Source organism: Centroberyx gerrardi, chromosome 8, assembly GCF_048128805.1.
Source record: "Centroberyx gerrardi isolate f3 chromosome 8, fCenGer3.hap1.cur.20231027, whole genome shotgun sequence".
Classification (NCBI taxonomy): domain Eukaryota; kingdom Metazoa; phylum Chordata; class Actinopteri; order Beryciformes; family Berycidae; genus Centroberyx; species Centroberyx gerrardi.
This window is the reverse complement of record NC_136004.1, coordinates 31,269,363-31,281,617: the sequence shown is the minus strand read 5'-3', so window position 1 is coordinate 31,281,617 and position 12,255 is coordinate 31,269,363. Positions and strand designations below refer to the sequence as shown.

The window sequence follows — 12,255 nt, the reverse complement described above, 5'->3', positions numbered from 1 at the left end:
GTGGAAAAGTGTTTTGTTGTTAAAGAACGCATTCGTCAACTAAATAAAGATGTTGGCTTGGTTCATTTCATTGGTTGAAAACTAGCTTTGGACATTTTGAAATGTTGCCTGCAAAATGTCTGTCCATTATGACTTCCCAGAAATGTTGTACATGTAGTTTGTATAACTGTAAGGCTTTATATATTTGAATATTGTCAAGTGTTTTTCTTTGTTTTCATCTCCAGGCAGCAAGAAGTACAAATAAGAACAGCTCACCCAATACTAATCAATTTTTGAATACTTTTCTGGTGTGTGTGTTTTTTTTTTTACATTCAGGAAGCCGATTTATTCACGTCAGCCTGCTCTACGAACCAGTAATCCCTTAAAATAACCTTACATTTACATTAATTCACCCCTTAATTCATGCAAAATCCCCTTTAAAATGAGTCATGGGAGTTATCAGTGGAGGAGATCCCATCAAAAGCACCTTAAACAACGTGTGCAGCCTCAGTGTGTAGTGATAGATATATTTCTGTTGTTTTTCTTTCTATTTCTTTTCTTAACGAAGTTCCAAAGCAGCTGCATGGAAACAACACGCTCATCGGTTCACATTACCAAAAGTTATCTTTTAATAAAACCTGACGCCTTGTATCTGATACGCTGTCGAGCCCCACCATGCAGCGCTGTGCACGGGACGAGCTCACCATGATATATTTAGTGTAATTAAGAAGCGTCACGCAGTTTAAGTGACTCCAGAGACATTCGGCCGTGCGGATGACCCACCACTCCCCAGCGTGGTATGGGACAGAAACCAATGAAAGAGTTTAGTTCCAAAATGAGCCATCAGCCATTTGGGGGGAAAAACTCGACTCCTACGCTTTCACAACATGACTGATGGCACATGAAAACAAATTATACCGCTCTTTAGAGAATAGCATTTAACTGAAGTCTTTGGTTGACCAAATCAGACTGGATTCCTCAATACTTAGCGATAATGAATGCTATATTTCATGTAATGATTTTGTCATCATTTTTTCCCATAATTGATATGTAGCACTTAGGAATAGAACTTCAAACAAGGTTCCTACCAATTTTCCTTTTCAAAATTGCAGACTTTTCCAGGCCTTCATTTCTTGACTTGACTTGAAATTGTAGTCTGTGTTAAAATTGTTTAAGCTGATTTGACTGTCAACTAGACCATATTTTTACTCTATAGTTGAAGATTATGCTTCACACAAACAAAAATCCCAGTAGGTGAAAAGGCTTTGGGTCAGAGCTACATAAAATGTGTGTTGTTGTTCGATATCGGATTAAAGAACTCATACTTGGCTTTGAAATGTTGAGAAGAAGAATGGAAAAGTTGCACCAGACGTATACACATTATGCTCTGAAATGGAAAAATTAGTGTATGTCTAATTTTATTGATGACACATAGGGCTGCAGAAAAAAAACGTTTATTGTGACGGACATCCTGTCGATGCAACACAACACATGTCGCAATCGCAATATTGAGCAAAATGGCTGTTAACATGCAAACCTTGAGACTCGTTCCTCCTCCTGTTGTTCCTCCAGCTTCTCTGACATTTCTTGGGAATTTGTGTAACTGCCAGTCACAGACGCTTTTGTTTTCAGGAACAAATAGATCAATGACCCAGTCCTGTTTTTACATTCCCACCCAGTTCCCAGGATGTACAGATACTTGACGTTTTCCACGGGCATTTCTGCAACGCAAACTCTTGTTTTCACAGAAGCCGGGAGGCCATTGTACCTCGTTTCCTCGACAGGTTTTCTGTCAGTAAAGCTTGAGGTAAACGTCTGGTTTTGACGTCGGTTTTGTCCTTTCATTAGAGGCTGTGAGAAAGCTCGGCTCAGAGGTTCGAGAGACCGTCCTGTAGGTTTGGGTATCGTTAGGATTTTACCGATTCCGGTGCCGTTTTCTTATCGATTCGATTCTTTATCGATTCCCTTATTGATTTCCACTGTGTAAAAGACATACAGTACATACATACAGCTTTAGTGCAGTTAACTTTGTTTTATTACTCAAGAAAGACATTCCTGTGAAGAGCTACTTTTGTCTCAGAATTACTTCTCAAAACAGCTAAGGCACATTTGGCATAACGCCGTACTTGAGAGAACAGCTACGTTCAAAATGCTTAATGACCAATAAGAGGAATCATTAGTGCGGTGTCTTATCGATTGCGGTGAATTTGGAACTGGGACTAAATTGGAACCGGTGCCTTACCATCCTGTAACCAAAATGTCACCAGTTCAATCCCCACAACAGCCAGTGTGTACCCATGAACAGCTACATACATATCCTGTTGAAGTGTCCTTGAGCAAGACACTGAACTCCTACCTGCTAACTCACTGGACTCTGGATAAGAGCGTCAGCTAAATGCCTAAAATGTAAAATAGTCTTCGGTAACTTGAGCCACAGGAATACTCAAAATCAATTACTTTTGGACAACTTTGCTGATAAAATCTTGTTCTCTCAGCATTGCGCTGATGATTTGGGTCCACACTGGACAAATTGATCATGGGGCTGTGAGACAGCGATGACATAACTGGAAAAAATGTGTTATTCATAAGCCAGGAAGTATGGCGAATGAATTTTATATTTTAAGTCTTAATAACTTTGGGACTCTTGTAAAAAAAAAAGGAAAAGTATGGGAAGAGATATTGTTGTTTAGTCCTGGTACACGTATAAATACACTTTTTATGTTGTTTCTATGTTGTTGTAGACCCGCAGCCATTTCACATATTATGATTGAGAGTGAAGCAACTTCATTGACAGTCTCATTGCCTCAGCCTCCGTCAACATGAATCATAATTATCATTAACCAAAATCTGCACGTCAACAAATGCGTGTGTGGAAACGGTACGGCGTTTCGAAATGTGTCGGAAGCGTTGAGACTACACCAAGCAAGATAGCATACCAAGTATTAAGATTAATGTGTTTCTGCTGTCTTATCTTTTCGTCCTTACAGAGAGGAGGTTCAGGAAAACTGTGTTCGCTGGAGGAAGAGGTTTAACTTTGTGTGTAAGATGAGCGCCAACCCCCACACCGGAGTCCTGGACCCCTCCGTCTGCAGGGTGTCGGTCAGGAAGGTACAAGAGCTTCAGAGATCTCTTCTGTGTGTGTGCTAGATCAAAGTAAACTACTGATTACAAATTACTAATCTAAAAGTAGATTAGTAAAAATCTAATTGAATTTGCTTGGCTGCTGTCTGAACACTGGACATCTGTGTCTGTGAACATCACATCTGTTTCTTGCATGCATCTGCTTGTCTGTATTTCTGCTGATAGCATTAGTCCGTCTCAGCAGAATTGAATAGACATTTCTGTGCTGTTAAACTGGGAAGTGATCATTTCATCACTGATCCATCTCATTGATTTAGTGTTTAGATAATGTCAGCTTGTTTGCTGGCTAGTTAGCTAGCTAACAGTTTGTTCAGGTTAACTGAGCTGACTCTTCTCAAGCTACAACTCAGAGTGTTTTGGAGTAGAGACTAGGGCTAAAGACAAGACAGTTTACTGTGTCACAGTAACCAAATCCACCTTATCACACTATTCACTTTTACTGAGAACGTTACTGAATGGATCTACAGCCACACCACAACAAGCTGCATCAGCTAGCTCTCTGTTTCTAGTCTGGTTCTTATATAATTAGATATTATTTGTGCACAGACAATTCTCCAGGGGGCCTCCATGATGGTGCCAGATGTGGAGATTTGTGATAAAACTGCAAAGCCTCTGTATCTTTCCAAATAATCAATTTTGCAAATGCTTTAATCCAAGTGCCTTACAGTACCATGAGTGCATATACTTTTAAGCTGGCAGTGTTCGGCCTGTTCACACAAAACTGAAAATATCCCCTGTATTTCAATGAGACCTACAGTATGTGTTGATAGGTGACATAGATTGACATGGAGTGCAGTGCGTTAAAATATCACAAACTCAGTCAGTTCAATAAGTTGAGCCTTGTTAAACTTTTGACAGAGCGCAGGTAAACTTCATATGCTAATGGGCTTTATCAGCCAATGAAATTTGTACAAACTGCTTCAAAGTGTTTCTAGACATGTGAACGCCACCTTAGTGCCTCGCTCCACCCGTTGAGCTACACAGGGACCATGAGTTTAGTCGTAGCCCTGTAATTTGAGCTGTAATTTGAGCCCTGTACTTGTAGCCCTGTAATTGGAAGCCTCTTTAATATAACGGTGGATCAGTGGGATCCGCTCTGGATTCATAACTCTCTTCCTGTTTTCCCTGCAGGAACTCAAAGGAGGAAAAGCATATACGAAGGTAAGAGCTCGTCCCCCCCCCTCTCGGTCGCCTCACCCCACACGTTCATAAACACATAGAAACAGTTACTGATGTGCTTATGTCAGTACTTGTAAACATGAATGACATGCCATCTAAATATTAGCGTTTCTCACAGCACTTTGACGAGCGTGTGACCACGCTGGCACGCACATAAATCATAAACCTGTCCGCCTTGCGTTCACTTTTGCCGGGAATCTGCAAAACATCCTGCCAACACTTCTCTTCCCCGAACCCTAAGAGTCTGTGATGGATTCGTCATGCCTCGCGGGTGCGTTTACAAGGCCGGTCGGTCCCCCTCCATGAAGATGAAGTTCTGTTGATCCGCTGAGGTTGTTGCCCGACAGGAACCGTTTCCTCCTGTTTTCTCCCATTCTCCATTTAGATTTCCTTTTAGCTAAATATATCCCCGCTTCCCTCCTTGGAAGTTGGTTTCCTTAAGTACACACCTCCGAAAACGGTAGCTGCTACAGGAAAGGAAACCTGGAGAACAAAGAATGGGAGCGATTTTGTTTTTTGGTCGACAGAGCTGCACAGTTAATCAAAAAAACATCAAAATAGTTACCGTAGACGACTGCACGTTCTACATCGGAAAAGATGTTTCAGACTCCTAGGTCGGTGATTCTCAACCTTTTTCATATCAAGTACCCCTAATTTAGTCCACATTATAGCCACAAACTCCCTTTTGATGAGATTTTGTCTCTCTGACCCAAATCTGAGAATATATTTATAGTCAGATATGATTTTGTCCAGAACTCCATGACTATCTGTACTGTAGGTAGAGAGATGACAGAGAAACTATGATCAAAATAATCATTCTTCTACATTCTCTAATTGTGTTAACTTCTTGTAAATTAAATAATGGTGAGGTTTAGTAATTCATTAATTTGCTGGGGACCCTCTGGAACTCCCTCAAGGACCCCTTGGTGGTCCCCGGACCCCACGTTGAGAACCACTGTCCTAGGTAACAAGGTATTCTGGTGCTGTGCAGAATCCATGAACTGCAAATCAAATTGCACAGGCTTTCCCTTTATTCAAACGAAGCAAATCTTACACACTCACACAATTTAGACATTTTTTAAGCGCTGGAACTGAAATGATGTAGTAAAAACTGTGGTTACATACAGTATATTTCAATTCATATCGTAATAATATTCAGTGAAATATCTCACAGCCCCGCTCTTCAGCCATTCATTGTTACAACAAAAGAAGTATGTGTAATGTGCACAGTTGGTAAATAATACACATTTTCCAGTCTTAGTGGTTGAATGTGAACCGGTGCTAACAAGTTGTAGTACAGGCTTGGAAAATAGAGTTTGAGACCCTATGTGTCCCATCATTTTGAAGTGTCTAAGCCTTTTCATTTTAGCTTAGTAACATTTTAGCTTCTTTGTGAAGTTGTTTTTAAATTGCTGTTGGTGTACATGATGTAAAAGTTTTAGGAGACACAAGTGTCTTAGTTCACGTGGGCCGTCCGGCTTCCTGAGTCTTTTTCCGCCCTTCCTCTCCAGCTTTTAATGAATAGGCATAGCTATCCCTCCAGGATCAAGACCCTCTTAATCTTAAATCAATCATTAAACTAAAATAAATGAAAAGATATCTGGCTGTTATTTGAAGTGGGTTAAAAAAAGGCATGCTGGACTGGTTACAGAGACTCTCTCTTAACCGCAAGATCACAGATTCAGTCCCCACAACATAACATGCATCTACCAACAGCTGTGTGACCTGTCAAAGTGTCCAAGACACTCTGGATAGGGGCATCAGCTAAATGCTTAAAATGTGAAAGTAAAAACCTACCACCAACGACTTTTGGCCGGCACAAAGCCGCCCTGAAAGCCATCAGACCGTCTGCAGACCGCCTGCAGACCGCCTGCAGACCGTCTGCAGACCGCCTGCAGACCGCCTGCAGACCGCCTGCAGACCGCCTGCAGACCGCCTGCAGACCGCCTGCAGACCGCCTGCAGACCGCCTGCAGACCGCCGTCTTCCAGCGGCTCGATTTCTGTCCCGCTGAGGAATGAAACGTGTTTTTTTTGCACTCCTGTCATACAGTAAACATCAGATGCTCGTGACGTGAAAGATGTAATTTCCTTGGTGGGGGTCACAGAAGCTTCGTCCGTCCCAAACAGGTGCCAAAAAAAGGCTTGTGAACCCCTGCATTAGGAAGTCTAGCGTGACTCAAGTCAAACTGCTTGTGTTTTCACCCTCAGCTGGGCTTCACAGACCTCAACATGGCGGAGTTTGCTGGCTCTGGCTCCACTGTGCGCTGCTGTCTGCTGGAGGGATACGACACAAAGAACACACGGCAGGACAACTCCATACTGAAGGCAAGGAGCTGCAGCAGATTACAAAATCAACTCAAAAAACCATAGAAAAAGACAAAAGTGGACGGGGGTAAAGGGCTTGAAAACTCGGGGAGAAAGGCAGAAGAAACTCAGCTGCTCTTAGAGGCCGATGGATGTTCAAAAAAAAACAACTTTATTGGTATTTAGAGTATTTCTCTTGGCTTGGCTTGATGCTAACGCCATTAGGAGAAGGAGAGAGAGGCATTTCTGACCATTTTCATTTTAAAAGTCTGTGCTCTAATGGTATGAATGAGGATTTTAATGTGAATGTTTTTTTTTATAGGTTCTTAAAGATTGATTGTTGACTCCTAGGCATTGACTGTTTACCTGTGACCTATTTACTGATTGGTCTAAGTCCACTAAGGGTGCCGTTTTGACCGTGTGTCCAAAGTGTTCGTTTTGGAAAAGCATTTAAGATCTGTTGTCTCTCTGTCTCTGTCCTGATGAAAACTTTCTGCTAAAACGCTTCATCATTTCTTAGAGCAACTGTCGGCCTCCAGAAGTAGCTGAGCTTGTTTTTCCTTTCTACCTTTTTCTAGTTCAGGCTCCTTGGCTGTAAAACGAGGCAGCAACAGTTTTTTTTTCCTCTTAAACTGGGAGAATAACCAGCTCATAACCAGAAAGAATAAATGAGTTGTGTGTTCGTTCAGCAGTCACAGTCAACATGTTCCTGTTAGACTTGATGCTGATGAATTACAAATCACTCATCAGTTACTGTAAAGGCACAAGATGCTGCATCATTTCACATGCAAATTAAGCAATCTGTTTCCTTTGTGGGTAAAGGAGTTCCTGGTTCTTTCACGGTTTAGTTCGGGCGTCCTGCAGCGCCACCCAGAGGCGACAGCTCACACTGCGGCTGAGGGGAGCTGAGCCAAGGCTTTCCTCACTACGTGCCTCTCACAGATTTCACATAGTTTTTCCTGGCTCATGTCAGTAACCTTACTGGCTTTTTCCCACCAGTTGGTTTTTATTGCTTAAGCTGATAAATGGGCTGTTTAGCTGAAACATGTTTCATTTAATTTCATTTCATATAGCACTTATTTAAACATGGCCACAAAGTGTTTCACAAAAATAAAGTAAGAATAAGACATGCCTGACAGAATGCAGATATTAAGAAAAAAGAGAAGCAATAGTAGACAATAATGAACAACAACAAATGTGTATAAAAGAAACAATACAATAAAAAGGCAAAGAATTCAACCCATAAAATCAATTCGAAAAGGATGTTTTTTTAAAGAGGGATTTAAAAGAGGATTGTTTAAAAGAGGACTGTTCGTTGTGACTGCTGAATAAAAACAAACATTAACTTTTTGAGAGTTAGGGGTATTATTTTTAGGTGTTTTTCTTTTTGTGTCATATTGAACCTAGCTGGGCGGGGTAGAGATGATATTGCATCATGTTTTGATTAGTCACTGCTGATGAGGACAGGAATAATGCTTCTATAGACGTTATATAACCACCGTACAGGAGTGCAGTCAGGTGTGCAGGAAAGCAGGAACATGGGAGGCAGTAACTGCACAATTTTGGGGGAAAAATGAGACTTTATCACTTTGTTCAGAGGAGTATAAGAGGATGAAGAATAAGCATGTTTTCAAAGATCATTTGACTGGGCAGTAAAAAGACATTTTTCTCACTTTCGAACTCTGAGCTGTTAACTGCCATTTGCATTTGGAGGGCAGAGAAAGTGTTGTATGTGCAAAAAAAAGTCCCAGTCCTTTAAAGAATCCTGGAAAATCACAACCAGGCTGAGTGTGGTATAAATTGTTCTTGCATTTCTTACAGGTGATCATCGGGATGACCCTCCTGTCTGGAGATCCGTGTTTTAAAACGTGAGTCGTTTAAATTTTGAAATTTCTGATTCCCTTTCGTGAAATGGCGATTCTCACCTGCACAGATTTGTGTTCTTTTCACTTTTTGTGTTTTGTCATTTGGTTTTATCACTTTACCGCTTTATGAATTTGTAGCTCTGTACCCTGCAGATATCCTGTACATCTGTAAATCTGTCAGTAACCATCATGGCGAGAATTCCTCATCAGTTAAACTCTTCACTATCTTTACTATCTTTGTTATCATAAAGACGCTCCTTAAGCTTTTGTCCCCCATGTGAAATTGGGTCGAGGACTATGGACTGGACTCAGTCTATTTGTTTGTTTGTTTGTTTGTTTGTTCCTCCATTGCACATGATATCTCACTGCTGACTGGATTTTGACAAAACTTTGAGGAAATATCCATCTCACCACTACGCTACATCTTTCATGTGAGATATCACACATGACACATGAACAAATGAATGAACACTACTGATTGGATTTTGAAGAAACTTTGGAGAAGTGATGGATCTTACTACTGCTTTCCAATTTTCAATATGTTTTCAATATGACTCTGATTGGCCTGAGAGGGGCGCTATGATTACAGATCAAACCAAGGTGACATATTTGTTTCTGATGATTTCTGATTATTTTATTGTATTTTATTTATATCCTTTATTACCTTCTTAACCATATCCTTTAGCAGCTTTACTCTTTGAAAACCTCTGGTCTTTGCTGCTGCAGTGACCCAGTTTCCCTCGATAAACTCCATCTTATCTAAACATGCCAAGCTAAGCTAAACTACGGCTCCCTGCTCATTTAATCTTCCAGCCCTGATAAGTTGTTTTGTTGTGTTCCTGCAGCCCTCCCAGCACAGCGAAGTGCATCTCCATCCCGGGCCAGGAGCACGCCCTGCAGCTGGACTGCAAGGGGGAGGGGACCGCCGAGCCCGGGCCGGCCGGGGGCGTCTCTCTGGGCAGGACCAGCAAGCCGAGACCCTCCATCGTCAGCTCAGGTACGACTGTGTGTGTGTGTGCGGGTAGCTCGTCGATTCAAAGACGAGTTCGAGTCAAGACTAGGTCCAAAGAGGGTCGAGACCAAGTCAAGACCTAAGCAAATCGGGTCCCTATATAAGACAAAGACCAAAATGGGCAATAAACAGTGTATATTTCTTTCCAAATGCAAAAATAACAACAAAGGATCTGTCTTAAGGATGAACGGGAGTAGGCAACGCTTCATTTTACTGGGTCATGAGACAAAAAGTTTGAGCACCGCTGTGTTAGAAGACCCGTGCCTCGTCTCCAGCGGCCTCGTTTCAGCTGTTCAGCTCTGCCAGCCGCTCCGCCGTCTTTAAATCCTGTCCAGACTCTCCACTGCTCAGCCAAAACCCCTGGAAGAAGTTCTAAAAAAAAAAAAAAAAAAAGTGTTTTTGACTGGATTTTCCTGCCACGGAAAATGAGCTGGTAATGCTTAGGATTTGTCAGTTTGAATTAAATTGAAAATTGAAAGATTTTTTTATTGCAACATGCAACGTGATTTGAAAAGTGGGGATTTTGTACAGCGCTTGAGTGTCTGTCTGAAACACCAAGGAAAAGAAGTCTGCAGGTTTTCATTCCAACCAAACTGAACAGCAGTTGGATTCAAGATTCAATACTTTATTGCCAGACTAACCTAGTTGTTAGGAATTTGTCTAACAGAACAGATAACAGAGCAACATTAACAACAAGGACCTCAAGCATAATATAACATAGAAGACATGATAAAGTACATGACAACACACACACATGACCCCCTCCCACCCCACCACATAAATAAAAAAAAAAGTGCCTAAATCCATGAATGTAAGACTTAAAAAAGTACAAGAATAAAGTCCAAGTAGCAGATCACCTTAGAGGTATAATAAGAGATCTGGTAAAGTGACGAGTGCTTTAAAAAAACTTTTGTCTAACACACAACAAACACACGGATTGGAATGAAAACCTGGAAACTGAGAAACTCTGCTCTGGTGATTTCAAAATGTCTTTTCGATAAATTGTGCGTTCCTGGTGTGAAAGTAAACAAATGCTTTTTTTGCCGTCAAGTCTTCCAGTAGAATCTGGAAAAATAAGTTCAGAAAAGATTTTTTGACAGGATTTTCCTCAAAATAAACCTGTGGTGTTTTGTGTGTTTGTTTTTTTTTTTTTGCCGTCAGGTCTTCTGGAAGAGTCTGAGCTGAACCAGTCCGGTCCTGCAGAAGTCTTCCAGTCGGGTCACTCCCGTAACTCGAGCTACGCCAGCCAGCACAGCCGGATCTCAGGTGCAGGCTTCACTCACACTGGACACTCGGTTCCTCCCCTAAATGTCTTTTATCATCTACTAATTAAGACTTTCATTCCCAAATAAGAAGTTGGCCGTTTGATAAATGTGACATGGGAAAATGGGTATTTTTTTTTTAACTTGGAGCATTTAATCGTATTGATTATGTTTTTTTTTTTTTTTTAATCTGTAATAGATATACACTCACCGGCCACTTCATTAGGTACATCTGTTCAACTGCTTGTTAACACAAATATCTAATCAGCCAATCACGTGGCAGCAACTCAATGCATTTAGGCATGTAGACACGGTCAAGACGATCTGCTGAAGTTCAAACCGAGCATCAGAACGGGGAAGAAAGGTGATTTAAGTGACTTTGAACGTGGCATGGTTGTTGGTGCCAGACGGGCTGGTTTGAGTATTTCAGAAACTGCTGATCTACTGGGATTTTCACACACAACCATCTCTAGGGTTTACAGAGAACGGTCCGAAAAAGAGAAAATATCCAGTGAGCGGCAGTTCTCTGGGCGAAAATGCCTTGTTGATGAGAGAGGTCAGAGGAGAATTGCCAGACTGGTTGGAGCTGATAGAAAGGCGACAGTAACTCAGATAACCTCTTTACAACTGTGGTGAGCAGAAAAGCATCCCAGAATGCAACACGTCAAACCTCGAGGCAGATGTCACTTTGGTAGCCGGTTGACACTGAGCTGAAAGCTGATACCTACCCAGTATTAGTAAGGTGTACCTAATGAAGTGGCCGGTGAGTGTATATATATTTTTGGAATGAAACCCTTCAAATCTGAATACGCCCCTCCCTGGTTTTATATACACTGCCTTGTAATTTCATGTAATTTTTGTTGTAGTTCATGTCTATTTCATCCTATTTTTGAAGCTGTTCTTGTTGTACCTGGTCCCTGTTAAATAAACTTAAACTAGTGTTCTGTACCACTAGGATCTACTTCTACTGCTAGTTCTGCACTACTAGTTTCTACTCTTATAGCGTTAGACTGCTGCTGTCCCTCTGATGGAGATCTCAGCTTGAATTCTTTATTGAACTTGAAGTTTTCTCTGTGTTCTTCCAGTAAAGTGAAGCAGACAGGTTACATATACAGTATATGAGTTCAAAAAAGAAAAAAAGGAGACAGATACAATGTTCTGGTAAACAAGTTTTCAGGATTCAAGGATTCAGTAATTTCCACTCTGCAACCAGACCCACACCAAAGAAAGAATTATATACTTAATGCATATAAATGATTAAAGCGTAATTTCCTCCCCCTCTCTCTCGTCTCCAGGCTACAGCACCGAACACTCCTGCTCCTCCAGCCTGTCCGACCTCACGCACCGCAGGAACACCTCCACAGGCAGCAGCACCTCGGGGGGCCCGGGTGTCACCGCCGACACCCCCCCCGCAGAGGGCGACAAGGACAGCTGTCGCCCGGAACGACCCCCCCGCCCCCCCCGGCCCGTCTTACCCCTCAACAGGCCCCCCAGGTACAGAGAGACGTCGCC

At 41.8% G+C, this 12,255-nt stretch overlaps 1 protein-coding gene across 1 annotated transcript in view; it reads left to right on the top strand.

The window, feature by feature from the left end:
* eeig1a (estrogen-induced osteoclastogenesis regulator 1a) overlaps positions 1-12,255 on the top strand; it is a 32,931-nt gene that overhangs the window by 13,423 nt on the left and 7,253 nt on the right. Inside the window, exons 3-9 of the mRNA XM_078285215.1 lie at positions 2,967-3,087; positions 4,252-4,281; positions 6,509-6,625; positions 8,426-8,472; positions 9,315-9,466; positions 10,643-10,747; positions 12,039-12,237. Coding sequence (XP_078141341.1) covers positions 2,967-3,087; positions 4,252-4,281; positions 6,509-6,625; positions 8,426-8,472; positions 9,315-9,466; positions 10,643-10,747; positions 12,039-12,237 — 771 coding nt within the window. The remainder of the gene's footprint in view (positions 1-2,966; positions 3,088-4,251; positions 4,282-6,508; positions 6,626-8,425; positions 8,473-9,314; positions 9,467-10,642; positions 10,748-12,038; positions 12,238-12,255) is intronic.